This window comes from Paramisgurnus dabryanus, chromosome 20, assembly GCF_030506205.2.
Source record: "Paramisgurnus dabryanus chromosome 20, PD_genome_1.1, whole genome shotgun sequence".
Classification (NCBI taxonomy): domain Eukaryota; kingdom Metazoa; phylum Chordata; class Actinopteri; order Cypriniformes; family Cobitidae; genus Paramisgurnus; species Paramisgurnus dabryanus.
In genome coordinates, this window is record NC_133356.1 from 14,461,072 (window position 1) to 14,480,555 (window position 19,484).

General features: G+C 38.4%; 1 protein-coding gene across 1 annotated transcript in view; it reads right to left on the reverse strand.

Annotated features, from left to right (window-relative positions):
- Window positions 1–79: 79 nt before the first annotated feature.
- Window positions 80–19,484, reverse strand: part of spock2 (SPARC (osteonectin), cwcv and kazal like domains proteoglycan 2) — a 33,527-nt gene continuing 14,122 nt past the window's right edge. The window contains exons 3-10 of the mRNA XM_065296591.1: window positions 12,967–13,081; window positions 12,404–12,512; window positions 11,696–11,810; window positions 11,196–11,315; window positions 7,626–7,844; window positions 3,742–3,804; window positions 2,596–2,733; window positions 80–2,230 (exon numbers count right to left, since the gene is read on the reverse strand). Coding sequence (XP_065152663.1) covers window positions 2,085–2,230; window positions 2,596–2,733; window positions 3,742–3,804; window positions 7,626–7,844; window positions 11,196–11,315; window positions 11,696–11,810; window positions 12,404–12,512; window positions 12,967–13,081 — 1,025 coding nt within the window. The 3' untranslated portion in view covers window positions 80–2,084. The remainder of the gene's footprint in view (window positions 2,231–2,595; window positions 2,734–3,741; window positions 3,805–7,625; window positions 7,845–11,195; window positions 11,316–11,695; window positions 11,811–12,403; window positions 12,513–12,966; window positions 13,082–19,484) is intronic.

Sequence of the window (19,484 nt, forward strand, 5' to 3'; positions counted from 1 at the left end):
TTCATGTCTCCAATAGCACGAAAAAATGAACATCAGTGTAGTGAAAATGTCTTGCAAATAATCAGGAGAACAAAGGGAAAAGTGTTTAGGGCCCAGAGCCTTTAATCATATTCAGGCAAGAAAGAGGACACTCAGACAAAGAAACATGCAACTAAATGCAAATATACGGCAACTCAGCGCAAATAGAGTGTTTTCTAATCAGTAAAATCCAAGTATTTACAATAATAATGGCATGTACAGTACAATACAATCATACACTAGTCCAAGTGGTATAACATCACTGTTAGCAGACTCCTGTACACTGATGAGTAAGACATCAGAACATTCACAATTCACTTTTAATGAGCAGGCCGTCTATCCACTCGATCAAACCAGAGAGACGTTATCTGATAATCCAGATATAATTTAAATATCCTCAAGCTTTGTCTCGCTGACATTTCTATTTTTTTAGAGGATTTATGTGCGGCACGAAAAGCAGCAGTACGTTGATGAATATGTTTACTTGTTTGGATGTAACCGTATCAAATGCATTTTCTCTTCCCTATTCGGAGCTCGCAAACCAAATCTGAGTAAATTAGCATACCAGACCGAGTCTATAATTCATACATTTTACAGTTCATGTGCTATAGCAACTGAAACTCCTAAGTGGAATAAAGAGAAATGTCCTGTACAGCCAGCTAGCTGTGATTTTACTCCATATTTTACTTTCAGTCTTTTAAAGATTATAAATTTGGACCTAGATTATAAATCCTTGCAGTAGCCTACCGGATTTACACCTTGCAATATTACAGCCAAGTCATCTTTCACTGCAAATGATGGGAAGATCTGATTAGAAGACATCTGCAAAGACAGATTGGTCCCTTCGGGAATATGAGGGAGAATATGTCGAAATGCATTTTCAAAAACGCATTCCTGACTCTCCTGTTCATCCATATACTGCCTTATTATAATAGCCGTGTCGCCTCAGAGGTACCGTATTACAGCCTGACCTAGTGGAGTATAAGCAAATTCTATTACGATAGAAATATGAAACCAAAAAGCACATTTCTCAAGATTTATTACTGTGCATTGCAAAACAGAAAACAATGATTTGGACATTTTTGGGGTTTGTGGGAGAGAGAGCTACTGCGTCGAGACATAGTTTGTATGAAAATATAAAGCTTTACCAGACTCTGGTTTCGGTTGGATTATTACACAAAAGAGAGAAAAACTGTGCCTTTAGGACACGGATCATCTTGTAGAAGTGCATTGTGTACTTTCGGGCAAAATTGGCTAAAATCTGTTGCAGTTTGTGACTGCTGAGAAATACGTCATATACAAGTTCAAATACATTAATGAAGGCTACCTCATCTTAAGACATTTACGACTATATCTACTTCAAAGGCTGCTTTAATGAAAAGTGTTACAGATTTTGTTCAGATCTTGCATTGATGATGAAGAGTAACAGTCTTAGCTCTAGAGTTTAATTTATTTTTTGTAGTAAACTAGTAGTAATCTTTTGTTGCTGTGCTCATACAGGCTAAACCATCTGAAGAAAGTAGAAATTTGCAATTTACGTGAACTCTAAGAGCAAAGACATTGCAGCAGCAGTCTCAAAAAGCCAAAGCCAACATAACAAAGATCTAATGAAGCAGTAAGCAACCTGGTTGGACCCCAAACCTGTCTATCTTTACAGTATACATTCTTTAAAACTTTAAATCTGCACCTCGAACAATTTACAGGTAAAATTTCCAAGTGTATAGTGATAAAAGTATGTTTTCATTAGACTTGCATAAGAACGCATCACATCACACCTATCAAGCGCCTAATTCTCGTGTTTGCGGATGCTAGAGACGGATTCACCGATTCAACAAAAAATATGATGGTTCACAAGTATTCATAAGCCCACTCCTTGCCAATAATCTCACTACAGCTAACACTAACCAGCGACCCCTCCCCACCCCCTCCCTAACTCAAAGCTGTTTGGAGTGCAGTATAAAGATGATCAACCCTCCAGTGTCCACCATTAAATGTCAGAAGATAGAGCTGCCTCTGTAGTGATGGGCCACAGAAAGCTACGTCGAACAAAGCGGATCTTTTACGATCTACCAAATGTATCCACCGTCATCTATTTCCCCCACCTCCCCTTCCTCCTCCTCGGCCTCTTCGCCATTCTCCTCCACCTCCTTCTCCTCTTCGTCTTCCCATCCGAGTCCGCTGCCGAAATCGCCCGAGTACGTGACCATCTCATCTGTAGAAGAAAACCATTATTTAATAACGGTTGAATGCATCCAGTTACGATTTTTGTGTGACAAAGGCTAAACAAAACCAAACAGGAGGTCCGTTTTTTTAATCGCTTTTTTATGTCCAGTCGGGGGATGTTCTTATCACCTGCCGGTCGGACGCAGCCCGTAGTAATTAATCTTAAAGACCTTTATTTCCGTGAGACAACTGCTCTTTTGGAATGGAAATGAACCTGGCCTAATGAATGTAGCACTTGGTCGTCTGTCAGATGCGTGACTGATGTTCTCGTGGATCTAAGCCCTAAGCCCTGTAGCTACAGAAGAAGCATTGTCCTCTGTGTGTCTATATGCGTGTGTATGTGCTTGTGCTTACCACAGTCGGGGTTGCCATGGATTCTGGAGCCCATTAACTCTCCTCCATGCTGGTCCACACACCAACACTCCCTTCTACTCTTATCGCACTGCAGTCTCCTGTAAAAGCCGTCCTCATCACAGCTGGGTATGTATGTATCTACAATAACAAAAAACGAAGAGTGATACAAATGAATGCACACACACACACAATGACTGTAAAAAAGCCAAATGTACATTTTAAATGTATTTTTATAGAATTGGGTGTAAAATGAGAATCAATCTAGTTAGCTTTAGTGCAGGTTGTAAATCATGTGACAGACCCAAGTGACAATTCTCATTGTAATGCGTAAAATGTAACCTTGGCGAGGGTTAAGGGCTGGGTTTCTGTCTGCAGTATCTCAACACATGACGCACAGTAAAATCAGCTACATTAAAATGCAGCATTTATCTAATTATATTTGTATATAGTTCAAGGACATATCTTTTAAATAAACATTTTTTAATAATCGTTCATTGTTTGTTTTTTAAAAAACACATCATATCATCATCAATTTATGTGCTTTAGATGCATCTTTGACCCTTTGACCCATTATTCTATATGTATTTTGCAATGGAATTTCAGCAAGGTTGGCAAAAGTGGTAATGCATCACATAGTTTAAGGAATATTTGCCATCATCTTCTATTGCAGTACACACTCTATCAAAACACATTTTTTAAAATAACACTTTTTATTTTTCTGTATAGAAAATTATTATATTGTTGGATTTAATCATGAACGCGTGTAAAACATAGGTTAAACTTTCCAGAAAAACAAAAAAACGCTTGGGTTTTATTGTATACGTATACGTTTTTTCTGAAGCATCAGGGGGCTTTTGCATTTTGGCTGACTCTGATTGGCTGTTGGATCTGCAGCGTGTCCTTGGAGAGTCCTAGCAGCAGTGCAGCCCAACATGCAGCGCTGTCCACTGCCAGGAGCTCCGCTCTAATCCCCACATCTAATTATGCGCTTTTTTACTTTTATTGACCTTCATTCTTTATTCTTCTAGTTCTCCACATATAGCCTCTCTCTCCAGTTTTTGTTTGAATCTCTGTTTCTCTCCTTCACACCTTAACTTGATCTTCCTGAGATAGCACAGTGAGTCTCAGCAGAGCGTTCATTCTTACCCGGTTTCTTTTTGGCTCCCTCTTGCACTTGGATTCTCTCTAGCTCAGCCAGGCAGGGAGGCTCTGAGGAAGAAAAACAGTCAGTGCCTTTAGGGAAGAGTCAGCGCTAATCTCCTTTAGACAAACGCTTCACACGAGCTCACCCACCAACTCCCAGATGATGCAGCATTATGGCCGAGCTTTTCTCTGTTCGGCCGCACACTCAAATAACGCTATTACACCCAAGCACACCACCTTATTTATAAATGGTACAAATGACTGTTAAAATCTTTAGTTTTATATCAATTTAATTTTTAAATGAAAGTAAACTCTTTAGGTAATATAACTTGGTTTAGATAGATCTGAAATGGTTGAGTAATGAACATTAAATATATGTGACATTGTCTGTGAAATCTAGGCTAAATTCTCATAATCTAATTATAAATTTGATTTCAATCATTGATTTTAATCTTTGATATGGTGTTAGGGGTTCACGATATTGGTAGATGATGCTTGCTATCCTTCGCAATCGTTCTCAATGAATTACTGTGAAATGCCGCTACATCCAAAAGCCAGAGGGCGCTCTCGTGCAGAAACTCAATATGCGCTGTAGACGAAGAACCATACACACGCAGCTAGGACCATAGATATGGGCTGTTTCTCAATTCCAAGAACGCAAAGAACGGACTTGCGTTCTCTTGGAGACTGGTCTTGCAAGGCGATCTCGGAAGAACGAACTCAGAAGGTCGCGAGAACACAGAACACACTTGTAAGAAATTGAGATGTGTGTGATCTTCCTGCTGGTCACGTCACCTCCCCAGATTTCAACGCGCAAGTCTGCACTCGATGCATCCTCGATATCAAGAACTCATCCGGGTATTTTCACGCGTCCTCTGTACTTGCGTTCTTGAGAATTGGAATTGAACTTCGACTGTTAATGATGACGTAGAGAGAGGACACAAGGACGCAAGATTGCTGAAGAACGCATATTGAGAAACAGCCATGTATAAATGCTTGATGTCTCGCCTGCGCTGCTGGCCAATTGAGTGGAACGTCCGTATTTGGCGGCCATCTTACCACAGGCAGCTCGCTCACTCGTAGCATTGAGTTTTAATAGTGCAGGTACTTTTAAATGACCATAACTTGATTAATTTTTTACAGATTTTCAAACGGTTTGGTTTGTTATAAACGTCAAAGATGTACCTATGACACTGCATACTTATAAAAAAAATGAAACATGTTAAAGCATCCAGAATTATAGCCACGTTAATAATGTTTGTAAGAAAACAAAACGTTTAAAAATCGGTAGAAAATTGAGCAAGTTATGGTCATTTAAAAGTACCTGCACCATTAAAACTCAATGCTACGAGTGAGCGAGCTGCCTGTGGTAAGATGGCCGCCAGGTGATGACGTTAGAGACTCCGCCGTAACGCATCTAGCCTTTATTATACATATCTATGATGACACGCAGCTCCAGGAAATGGCTTAAGGATATATTTATATTGCTGTTCTTCAAACATTTTCGTGCATTTTTGCATATGTATAATGATTATGTTTGACGAGTGTAGCTTTTTCAAATGCATGTTATAAACGACTCAAACTTAAGTGATTTCAGATCGATAAGGACTTACTGATCAAAAGCCGTAGTACATGAAATAGCTGTGAATAATATCGGCTGTGCGATTCAGAATAGTTATAGGCCACGTATTATTAGTGTATATCGGCATTTATCGGTGCACTCCATATGGTCTTAATCAATATTAAAGATATTAAGGTTATAATCCTCTTTCCATTATGTAAAATGGGTTTTCACAGACTTGGTCAAATTTTCCATGCTTTTTAACACTTTGACAATGCATTAAATGCATGGTTCAACCAAAAATTACATCATTTGCCCACACTATTAAAAGAATAGTCATGGTCAGTACCCATTAAAAGGTCCTAATATCTGCACAATTACGTTCAGATATGTATACATTGGCAACAATATGTATCTTTGTGATACTAATAAGTATCTCTAAATGCACTAATATGAAATCTTCAGGTTCCAATCTGTGCGTTTTTAAGGGTACAGCCACAGTGATGTGTTTTTGACAGTGCATCCACATGTTGTTGTAAACACGTGTGACCTTTCCATTTTCTGTCAAACACAAAACGGGTCCCAAGGTGATCATACGACCCTTTTAGTGAATGACTTTATCATTCAAGGTGATAGCAGTCGATAGCCTGTACAGTAATATCAACAAATGCCTTAAAGCTATCACGTTTCAAAACTACATGTGAGGGCCGGTCAGGTCAAGTCTGAAAACCTCAACGAGCTTCTGTCTCACTGCCCGTTTGGGTTCAATCCCAGAGAGTTTGAGTCCGAGCGGCCTGTCAACAACCAACAGTGATGTTGTTTTCTTTTTGCAATAACCATTTCCTTTGCACCAGGGGAAATACAAGGGGAAGACAAAGTGTGACAGGCCAAAAGCAACTGTGCCCTTCCCTGGAGAGATGAGAGTGCCCAGCCACATCGTGAGCAGAATCACATCAAACAAGAAGCAAGCTGGTATACTGTGTGTGTGTGTGTGTGTGTGTGTGTGTGTGTGTGTGTGTGTGTGTGTGTGTGTGTGTGTGTGTGTGAGAGATACAGCTCTGTGCCCTCCAATGAGATGCAGAGTAGAGCATATGTCTGTTTGTGTCAAGACGCTTGCCATGCTCCATGGCCTAAGTAAACACACAAACACACACACACACACAATTCAAGACTCAGAGGAATTCCTCAAACAAAGAAACACTCACACGCTGACAAACCTCATTAATATGTATAACATGTTGCTTATGAACACATGCACATGCAAACAGACTCGCGCTCTCTCGCTGACACAACACACACTTACTGTCAGTCACCCTAGCAACACACCGAATAGCAATTCCTCCACACAAACAGCTTATGCTGCAAAGACTCATGCATCTATTTGAATAAATACTTTAAATTACTCTACCACAAACAGCTAAAGGTCAGCTCACAGTCTCCCTTGCTCTCTCGTCTCATGTATTCTAGCCAGAGGGGTTGCGAGAGTGTTTGAAGAAAATGAAAGCTCGGGATTACGGTAATCCAAACATCCCACATATGCTTCAGTTCCCCCCTTCAATGTTTGATTATATTTAGAAAACCAATTAGGTTTAATCCACCGCAGCCTGAATAAGATAGTGGTGCGGGTCTAGAAAACTCTCTGCACGGAGATAGACAGATTTTCCTAAAGCTGTACCTAGTATCTTTATATTGTTATGCGTGATGCTGACTGATGTTAGGAGTCAGAGGAGTTTTTGCATGCAATATGTCTTCATAATCTTTGTAATGTAAATTAAATAGCTCCCTCAAACTCAACTATTAACTTTCCAAATTAAAACTCTGTGAAGCCGTGTTCAACACGGACTTGTGCTGGCACTGACGTTGGGCCATGTGTCCCCCTTCTGTCATGCTGATATAACTGAGCAGAGCAAACTGTGGACCGTGGCACAAAACAGCAGGGTGCAGGGCAGAAATGTGCAATGCCCAGGCAACCATCCCAGTTCGCTGACTTTAAAGCTGTGGGGTGTTTAATTTTCTCAATATTACAATATTTTCTCCTATCTCAACTTTACTTGACATTTGTAGCCCTAAAACTAGCGAGAATTAGCATATCCCTGAGAATTTTTTTAAGGGATTTTAAAAGATAAGTGTTTGAAGTATAGGAAAAGTTCTATAGTTACATAAACCTTAAGTTTTTTACACTTAATATACAACAAACAATCCAGCACATGCTAATTGTTCTAAACATAAATAGGCATTTAAAAGAATGTCACTATGCTATTTATTGTTATATGCTACAAAAGTCATTGAAATTTCTTTAAATTGTGTAGAGATACTGAAAACTTACTTTCTCTCCAAAAGCAGAGGCACCACTCGGCTGTGGAAACTTTGCCATCGCGGTAAGAGTCACAGGAATTGAAGAAGGGCCGTATGCACACTTCATACTTGTCCAGATTAATGGCGGCCAGCTCAGCTTGGTCCAGATACAGATCACTGTTTGTGTCCAACTTAGAGAACATCCAGCCAATAGAGTCCTTGCAGGTTGCAACAAGAGTCCGATCCACAACTATACAAAACACACAGGTACATTTCAAAATACTAGTTTACAACTACTACCCCCTGCTACCATCTACATTCATATTTATGTAGCCTACATATATATTTCTTCATTTCATTTTATTGTGCTGTAAGTTCTTTTGATTATATAATGCTATTATTGTGTTGTAATTATTTGAATTTATATAATAAATTCACTTTTATATGTATTTTGAACATAATTGTGTGTAATTATGGGATTTTTTGTGCAAACTGACGGCACTTTGAACAGGCCCCACCCACAACCGTCCAAGAAAAACAGTTAGGGGCCGTGCACATCAAAGCTTTTATGTTTTCAATTGTTTGCAATGGAAGCGCAGCGTTTTTTTTAAATAAGCGAACAGCTGGCAGGTTTAACCATGCTGAGCGCCTAGAGTTGAAAAATATTCAACTTGAAAAGCAGAATAGCTTAGCTTGTCAATGTCAGTTCTCACATGGCCATCCAATCACAGTGGAGGGGGGGGATAAACATCACAACAACCAACCGGCGCATCGTACAACGACTGATAAACAAAGCAGAACTATCACAGAAACTAAAGTGCTCAGCTGAAGAAAGCTGGCAGTCGGCATCCACCTGCTTTTAAAAGCTTTGGTGTGCACGCTATGTTAGGGGCCGATTACACCAAACACGTTTATGGCAGTCGCAGGCACCATTTTTGAATGTTTTTCTATGAGCAGTAAGCTTTATGCGTGCTGTTTATGTGCGCCGAACGCCTTGTGTTTTTTTGCCGCCTGCTGCAGCATGCGTTTTTGAAGGAGCGCTAAGAGCGGAAAAGCACCCAACTTCACTTGCGTCCTACCATTGTCCAATTGAATGAGGGGAGAGGCCTTCTGTTGTAGTGACGGAAGTTTAAAGTTGTTTAAAAACAACCGGACTGCAGTCACTCCCTGTCTCCTGTGTTTGTGCACCTCTCACCATCAAACAAGGTCAGAGCAAGTGCCCTCTTTTTTAAAGTTTCTGCTAATATGACAGTTAACAGCAAAAGAGCGCTCACGCTTCAGTATTTGATTGACAGGACAGCTGCAACAGTGGTTGCCTAGCAATATAAAAAGCTGTGCCGCACTCCTCTTTTTCAAAGTGACCAAAAAAGGCAGTGCCATGCGCCTTGCATTTCCACGCGTTTAAAACACGTTTGGTGTGATTGGCCCCTTAGGTAATTTTTTTTTTTAAATCTTCTTTACATAATTCATTATCGCACGTTCATTATAAACAATGAAGTAAGGTAGGTAAGGAAGTATTGTCTTATTTAATACAATGTATGTTTTCAGTATAGATAACAGTTAACGGGGAGGGAAGCAGCAGCAGCTCATTTGCATTTAAAGAGACACACACCAAAATAACACTTTTTCAGCAAACCCAAAAATGGGCCTTTTCAACATTGTATCATAAATTATCTATAAGGTATTTGGACCGTAAACTTTACAGGCACATTCTGGGGACACCTAAGATTATCACCATTTATTACACGGCTCTCTGGAATGCTTGATTCTGATTGGTCAGTTGAGACATTTGCAGGTTCGTTCTTTTCAAATAATAACCGCTCCAAAGTAATAACGCATAGCCGGTACTACTTGTACGATTAAAATCGCTCCGCGCCAATAAAGATTACTGTTTGGCGCAATCTTGTGACAAACACTGGACAACCACCACATTAATTTTAACATGTACGGAAAAAACAAAACATTTAAACAATGGATAGAAGAACGAACAACGACAAGACACAGAGAGCTTACTGAGACTGAACTTGACAAAATAGAGCATGACAGCTACGAAGCCAACACACAAAAAAATACAGAATGGGCATTAAAACTTCTCAAAGACTGGCTAAAAGAGAAAAAAATGGAGACAGACAAGTATGAAGCAGAGAATCTTAATAAGGTATTACGATCATTTTATGCATCTGTGCAAAGTTTCGCGGAAGGATAAAAATTTTAATTTAAAACAAATATGCCAATAAAATGTTTCAAATTCATATTCATGTCCAGTATTTTTTCTTATGTGGCAAGTAGCCGTGTAATAAGCGGGATAATGTAGAGGCAGTCGGTAGTTATCGGTAAATAAGCCCCTTCAGTGTGATACAAGACCCTCCGCTTCGCATCGGGTCCTGATCACACTGTCGGGGCTTATTTCCCGATAACTACCGGCTGCCTCTACATTATCCCTAACATAGCCAAAATTTACCATATTAGGTGACCTTTAATCTTATTTTTTGTAATTTTAATAAAGTTTTCAGATTTGTTTCTGTTTTTACATTTTTTACTTAATTTTTATTACTAATCTGATTTATATAATTTTCTTGTAATGTGTGTGAGGAGTTTCATTGCATGATGTACTTGCATATCACTGTGTTTGAGAAAATACTATATTGTGCTACTTTCTGACCGAATGAGTTTCTGAGAAATTTAACCGATTTCCTCAAAAAAGCAACATTGCTTTAAAATGTTTTTAATGAGATCCAGTAATAAAACCCATGGTCATACACACTGTATTTTTTACATGGTTATGTTTAAAGTCTGTGTTTGACAACATCTAATCCTATAGACAAACACAAACAAGGGATAAATAGTCCAGTTAAGTTTTCCACAATAATTTGTGGATCATTGACATAAGGATGTCAAATGGTCTGAAACTGACATTTTTTTAATCAAACAGGAGCAAATAATAGAAACCGTGCCACAGGAGAGGCATAGGCAGTTCACAGCTAGTTTGAGAACTGATGAGGCGTATGGTGAATCTGGCCATATTTTTGCCATTAAACTTGCATTTAATTTGAAGTAGGAGGAAATGGAGTACTTAAGCTACTGGCATTTCCCAATTCAGCAAAACTGCTTTTCGAGGGTAAGATGGTGCTTGTGCTGTTTGGTGATGGTTTAATGCTACATGAAAGGAAACAATTCAAAATAAAATATCTCTGAATCTATCAGTCGGTTCTATCGTAATTTTATGCAAAATGCAGTGCAACTTCTGTAAAACCATATTTAAAGGAATAGTTCATCAACAAATGAAAAATTCTGTCATTATTTACTAACTCTGTAAAAAAATTATTATGTCTTTACTACAATATTATATAAAACAGATAAGGTTTTGCACAAATGCTGTCATTTAAGCAAAAATATCAATTTTGAAATGTATATACATTTATCAATTAAACTTTCAACTTATAATATCATTTGTATAAAATATTCTGCACATCACAAATAATAGTGGTCTCAGACTTTTGAATCCCTTGTACTGCTGATCTGATTCTGTATCTGTATTTGAGGATGCTATGTGTAACTTAACACTATAACAACACTGTCTAAGCAGATATTAGTGTCTCACTTGATGCCGAGCTGGCTGCAGGATTCCCTGTGTTGTTCTGCTTGCCGTTGCCTTGGAGCAGCTGAAACCAATCCCGCAGGCGATCGCCTAGATCCGCCAGGTCCTGCCCTGTGCAACTCTCTACGGACGATGAGAAGAGAAAAGGTGGAAAAGGAGGTAAGGGGGTGTTGCCAGATGTTGGTATAAAAAATTCAAGCACAGTGTCCTAATGTTGCCCTCACAGATATAAATCAAACATAATCAAAAGTCAGCACATCTTCAAAATGAGAAGAAAGACAGAGAGCGAGAATCTGATGATAAATCAATAAAGCCTTTGTTACTGTAGGCAGTGCTGCAAACAGCTCAGGGGACGTAAAGAGAGGCAAATGCACTGCAGCAATCTCAAAGTAATTTACAAGCTGGTTTAAATAAGCTTATTATTGTGCTTTATACTATTTTTTAAAGCTGAACAAGCTTCACAAAGCTAGATTGCATTGTTTGTCAGTGTGTGGCATGTATACCATGTTTGCTGTCCGTGTCTGAAGTAGGTGCCACGGTGGCGGTACAGGGGCACAGACCGGCACATTTTACTTTCAGCTCCTTCCCTGTGAGACATGCTTGCTGCTCCAGTTTGCACTGATTCACAGGTGCACACACAGACACACAACACAAAGGATAACACTCTTATAACACTTGTCCAGTATCACATGCCCCAATTCAGAGGAATGAATTATAGCCAAGATACAAACCAATTACTCATGATTCATGACATCTAAACATGACATCTCCATTAAAGAAAAGCTGACGTCAACCTTCACTTCTTCCCTCACAAGGTTAAAAACAGATATAATTGAGATAATACATAATTCAGCAGAATGGCCCTTTCATCTCTGTGCACTCTGAATCTTCTCAGACAAGATTTCTGAAGATGTCCAGGGCTACAGTACAGGATTTAATGGAGAACATTACCATATTGCTCCAAGCAGATTGATCTATATGAGTCATTTAGACAATCATATACACACAAGATGGAAGCATGCAGTCGTCTCTAACAATGCCTATAGTTTGTAATTAAATTTGTAGTATGGGTGTGAATACTCCTAGTCACGTATATTTTTAGTTGATCCAACAAATTCAATTGTATTGAAATGAGCTGAACTGCAGAGAAATTGATCATGTCCGCTGGGGGAAAGAGCTACAGTGAATAAGCTCTATGTGGTGTGCAGTACCTGTGAGGCGTAGTTGTGACCATCAGAACCACAAACGGGGCCAGCAGAGGACACCGGGCAGGACCTACAGTTGCTTTCCTGCTGTTGCTTTATGACCTGCTGTTTTAACCTGACACACATTAAAAACAACAGCAACATCTTTTCTGTAAAAATGAAATGCAAATGTGCTTTCATTGGCCAGTTTTTTACTGAATGTAATATCACATGTTGTTCATATTGACTGGTACCGTACAATGAGAAATAACCCCTAAAGGTTGGCCTATGGAACATTTCAGTTACTATAAAAACAAACTCTATAGGGACTAAATCTCTGTACCTTACAACTAGACAACACATGACTTTATTAACATATTTATGAATTGAATGAACAATTTCAAACATATATTATTTGATGAATCAAACTATATTGTGAACTGTTTCTCATAACCCTAACACACATAGTAAATGCATGTTTGTTAGTTGAATAGTTCAACCAGTAATTTAGTTATTATTTATTTACTCATACTCATGTTATGGGGGAGAGAGAGAGGGAGAGATAGTTCTTCTAAGCAAAGGGCTCTGACCTGTGCTCCAGCTTCTTGCGGTTGACGCACACAGCACGCTGGTAGCCCTGGGCAACGCACACCTTGTGTCGACTGCACTTCACCTTCTGGCAAGGATCTTTAGTGGTATCAACATCTGCAGAGATTTACCGTATTTGTCAGTTACATATAGTCACTGTACATTTTATACAGTAAGCGATTCAACTATCTACTGTGTATTAGTAGGTGAGGGCAAACTACTCTGTTGTCTCGGAAGTAAATTGAATATTATGCTCGTTTTTCTATTAAAGGAATATTCCATTTTCTTAAAAGAAAAATCCAGATTATTTAATCACCACCATGTCATCCAAAATGTTGATGTCTTGAAGAAATTATGTTTTTTGAGGAAAACATTGCAGGATTTTTCTCATTTTAATGGACACCAACACTTAACACTTAACTCAACACGTAACAGTTTGTTTTCGATGGAGTTTCAAAGGACTATAAATGATCCCAAATGAGGCATAAGGGTCTTATCTAACGAAACGATTTTCATTTTTGACAAGAAAAATAATAAATATACACTTTTAAACCACAATTTCTCGTCTAGAACCAGTCCTGAAAGTGTCAGCGTGACCTCACGCAATACGTCATGACGTCAAGAGGTCACAGAGGACGAACGCGAAACTCCGCCCCAGTGTTTACAAGTGTGTTTGAAGAGGACCGTTCCGACATTGTTGTATGTGGAATGATACTAATTAATGTCTTTGTGTCAGTTTATTGTTAACAATGGTCCGCAAATGTGCGTGTTATATATGTAACACGTGACCTCCCTACGTCACTACGCATTTACGTTAGGTCGTGCTGGGCCGGATCTAGACGAGAAATTGTGGTTTAAAAGTGTATATTTGTTATTTTTCTTGTCAAAAATGAAAATCGTTTCGCTAGATAAGACCCTTATGCCTCGTTTGGGATCATTTATAGTCATTTGAAACTCCGTTGAAAAAAACTTTTACCTGTTGCGTTAAGTGTTAAGTGTTGGTGTCCATTAAAGTCCATTAAAATGAAAAAAATCCTGCAATGTTTCCCTCAAAACACATAATTTCTTCTCGACTGAACAAAGAAAGACATCAACATTTTGGATGACATGGTGGTGAGTAAATTATCTGGATTTTTTTAAGAAAATGGACTAATCCTTTAAGCAAATCCTTTAAGGTATCCAATGACAAGCATCCTCTGATTTTGAGAAAAAAAAGTCAAAATTGTGTAACCGACCATTAGCAGGATTAGCAGACATAACATAACTACAACTGGCTGTATATCAGTAACATTATGACCCTAAATGAATAAGAATCATTATTTTAAGATTAACAGATTATCTTGATCTAAACATGGCACAAAACTGATCTATACGTCTCACTACAGTCTCAAGCAAATTAACGTGAACACAAGAATGATGATGATGTTGCTATAGCAACAGTTCAACTCTAGAGTGAAGACTGATTAGAAGCTCATGTAAGTATTCTGAAAAAAGACAACACTTTCTGTCCATATTCACCACACTCCTCCTCTCTATCTCTTTTCTATTTCTAAATTGTTTTATGAGCATTTGCCCTTTGAGTTTGAGCCATATAAAACACTTTATGTAGATTCCTATGTTTGAGCGATGCCAAATCCGGCTTAGAGATCCGAGGACTCTCAGCTAGTCACTGCTGCGCCACCTCCCTTATCCTTTATTTACACACATGGCAGCATTTAATGTGATCATTACAGGCGCAGAGTGTAATCAAGGAGCCACTGACTCGATATCAAAGCCCAGCCAAAGCCTGAGCTAATGCGACCAATATTTATCAGCAGTCAGGACCAGCATTATGAAAATGTACACATATGCTGTTTACACAACAAATCCTGTGGATAAACTGAAGCATTGTTTACTTTCTCATGATCTCTTCATTAACTTACAAATTAACTCTATAAAATACTGATCAACTCTTTGTACAACCACGCAAAATGGGATAAAAAAGAGTGCTTGTGAATAATTTGTACATGCTGCTTAACAACACTCTAAATATTGCTGGGTTATTTTTAACCCAATGCTGGGTAAATATTGGACAGAACACATAAACCTATGCTGGGTTGTTTCAACACATGGTTGGGTTAACAACAACCCAGCATATGTTTATTTATAAACCAACATTTGCTCTGTCCAATATTTACCCAGCATTGGGTTTAAAAATAACCCAGCAGAATTTAGAGTAAACAATATGTGAAATGTTGACCTGTGAATGTGGTGATGATCTTCACATTTATTCTCCAGCTAAAGTGGTATATGAAGTGTTCAGATGCAAAAGCCGCTAAACGCCAATTAGATAATGATATTGATCAAATGCTCTCAGCGAGTATTATACATTCATCAAATACTTTTGCTTCAAATCCGCTTTATCCCAGCCACAAACCATTCCGAAATACCGTTTTGTTGGCAGAATCCATAAATGCGATGACAATTTGTCCGGAAAGTCCTGAGTGAACAGAAGAAAAATGGGAAGAATAAAGGTGCCCTTTTTCTCATTCATTTTATGTTGGTGCAATTGATACATCACGTAAATTTGTTCTGATACTATGTGACAGCCATTCCATTAATAACATGTAAAACGGAAATCCGTTCCTCATTAAAAAGGTAAGAACCAGATCTTCAAGAATCCGCTGTAAATGAGGCTCTTTGGGAATTCCGGTTAGCTGTCTGCTGGAGGAAAATTAGAAAATGAAGAGCAGATGCTCTGTTCCTGTTATAAAAGCTATAAATAAAATCATAAATAATTGACAATCAATCAGCCACCAAAACAAAGTATAAATAATATTCATATATATGTTTGTTCTACGCTGCAGTTTATCTAACCTTATTACTATCATGACAGGCCCACAGCACATTATTATCTTATGAAACATGCTGGCTAGAACAATGCCTAACAATAAGGTTGTGTTTGTTAACATTAGTTATTGCATTATTGTATAAATTCTTAAAGAAATATTGTGTTTTCATGGACGAAAGGGTTTGTAAATCATTTTGGGGGACACTAAGGATGACTGCTGACTGATAGCCTCAGTGCCTATTCCCTTACAATGTACACTCACCTAAAGGATTATTAGGAACACCTGTTCAATTTCTCATTAATGCAATTATCTAATCAACCAATAACTTGGCAGTTGCTTCAATGCATTTAGGGATGTGGTCCTGGTCAAGAAAATCTCCTGAACTCCAAACTGAATGTCAGAATGGGAAAGAAAAGTGATTTAAGCAATTTTGAGCGTGGCATGGTTGTTGGTGCCAGCAGAAGACCCCACCGGGTACCACTCATCTCCACTACAAATAGGAAAAAGAGGCTACAATTTGCTCAAGCTCACCAAAATTGGACAGTTGAAGACTGAAAAAATGTTGCCTGGTTTGATGAGTCTCGATTTCTGTTGGGACATTCAGATGGTAGAGTCAGAATTTGGCGTAAACAGAATGAGAACATGGATCCATCATGCCTTGTTACCACTGTGCAAGCTGCTGGTGGTGGTGTAATGGTGTGGGAGATGTTTTCTTGGCACACTTTAGGCCCCTTAGTGCCAATAGGGCATTGTTTAAATGCCATGGCCTACCTGAGCATTGTTTCTGACCATGTCCATCCCTTTATGACCACCATGTACCCATCCTCTAATGGCTACTTCCAGCAGGATAATGCACCATGTCACAAAGCTCGAATCATTTCAAATTGGTTTCTTAAACATGACAATGAGTTCACTGTACTAAAATGGCCCCCAAAGTCACCAGATCTCAACCCAACAGAGCATCTTTGGGATGTGGTGAAACGGGAGCTTCGTGCCCTGGATGTGCATCTCACAAATCTCCATCAACTGCAAGATGCTATTGTATCAATATGGGCCAAAATTTCTAAAGAATGCTTTCAGCACCTTGTTGAATAAATGCCACGTAGAATTAAAGCAGTTCTGAAGGTGGTAGGGTGTCAAACACAGTAGTAGTATGTTGTTCCTAATAATCCTTTAGGTGAGTGAGTGTATAAATGAAGGATGAACATTATACAACATGAGGGTAAATAATGACAGCATTGTCATTTTTTTGGCAGCATTGTTATATTTGCTGTGGTATGTATGCATGTTCTCTCTCTCTCTCTCTCTCTCTCTCTCTCTCTCTCTCTCTCTCTCTCTCTCTCTCTCTCTCTCTAACACTTTTGTCAAATGTTTTGTTGACAGTTCACTATTGTATGTGAAAATAACTTCATTGAATGAGTTTCAAAACAAAAGATTTGAGGTGGGAGTAGTGACAGGCTCTCAATAAACTTTAGTTTAAACTCTGAAACGGTTCATGGACCTTCGTTCTGAACATACAGTATGAAGATAAAGTGAATTTGTGCATTAAAGGAACAAAGCTAATGTCAGTCAGTGCTAAATCAAGCCTCCAGCTCTTACTGGGCCTTCAGTAGAACCAGCAATTATCCATTAATTACATCCTGAAATATTTGCTAATGGACTCCCCGATTCTGAAGACTTCATTTGAACTGAAAATCAAGACTCAATGTTCAAATGTGCCCGGGCCTTCACTCTACTCGAGCACACTCTGATGAGGGATGACCTCATCTCTTGTGTAAGCAATTAGTGTTTGGCAGTCAAGGAGAAAAGAAGGACTCTCAGCTGTGACAAACCAACACAAATGATAAAAAACTGACCAAATCCTCCTATAATAGCCTACAGTGCTTTGTAATGAAACATTCTTGTTTGGATCAAGACCCTAACATATATACTGTCAGAAGAAATGGTCAAAAAATGGTCCCTAGCTGTCACTGGGGCAGAATACTTAAAAAAGGTCTTAATATGTACCATTTAGGCACAGATTTGTATAAATCTGGTACCAATATGTACTTTAAAGGGCCGTTCACATTATAACGATAACTATAAAAATATAGTTTTGAAAACCATTATATATTAAAGGAACAGTATGTAGGATTGTGGTCAAAACTGGTACTGCAATCACAAAACTTGTGGCTAAAACTGGTACTGCAATCTTACAACTGGTGGCCAATACACAAAATGACAACATAAACATCAGTTGAGGGCTGCAACTCCACTTTTTAAATGACAATATCCTGGCCAGACCAATGTTGTCAGTGATATAAGTATTTAAAATGAAAATTATTTCTTAATGTCTAGTGACATATCAGGGCCATTTTATGATTAATTGATATACATTTCTTACATACTGTTCCTTTAAAGAGAATAGCAGAGTTCACACCACAACTATAACGATAAAGATACAATGATATTGTTGGGATCACTTTCTCAGCGTTTTTTTTTTCATCTGATGAACGATAAACCATTGACAGCCAATCAAATCTATTTGTACTCAAAGTGCACACGCACCTAAAATGACGCATTACTGAGGTGCATAACATAAAATTACCTCAGGTATCCAGTGCTGATGCAGTTGCTGTGAAATTCACTACATAATGCTTTATTCCTCCCACACTACGCCAAAAGGTAAGATATTATTACACAAACTACTAGATTCACTGTTTAGAGTTACGTGAAACGCAGCAAGTTGAAGACATCTGCTGGTTACCCACTGTGTAAATGCAACAACAACAGCATATTTACATATTCGGTGACATGTAAACAATTGCAAACATTTTTATTATTAAAAGAAATATCTAATATTAATTAATGCCATTAAAGGCAAGTGCTTAGCGTGAGTTCCTCGCACGTGAGCGAATTAGCATAAAGTTATCATTATATGCCTTATTTAGCCTGCTGCCATGTTGATTCCAAAACGAGGCTGTGAGGGAAAAACGTCCAGAGGGTGCGCTTTAAACCTATTGATTTGTATCGGGATGCTGGTCATTCTGCCGTCAAAAAACAGAAAATACATAATTTTATACATTTCCACAGGACAAAGAACCTCAAAAATCATGGATTGTTTAAATAAGAAGGGACATATAACCTAATTTTGAGATAAGAGCAGCGCAATGTGTATACAGAATCTGTTTTGCTATTTGCCTGTTGGCTAATCACTAATTCTTATGTTTTAAAAAATTTTGGCAACACTAATATAGTCCTAGAACTAAGTACATAACTCCAATTCGTACAGATTACAAAAACGCAAAACATAAATATAAAAACTTTCCTCTGAGAAAGTTTTTAAGAACATTGACTGTAGCTAATCAACAGAAGCAGGACCCTGCTGGAAAAACCAGCAAGACCAGCATATGTTGTCCCTGATGAAAAAAAACAATCAAACCATTACGGAAAATTCTAAGGGTTTCCATTAAAATACCAATAGGAACCATTAGCTTTTACCATTAAAACCACTACACTGTAGGGTGTTTTGGGCCATATTCCATTAGAACCAATACATAGAAACAATACATACCATTAGAGACCAACAAAAACCAATACACTGTAGTGTGTTCTGGGCCATATTCCAGTGGAACCAAAAAAATTCCCAATAAAACCATTAGAATTTTCTGTAATGGTTTTATTGTTTCTTTCAGCAGGGGTGTTTAAAT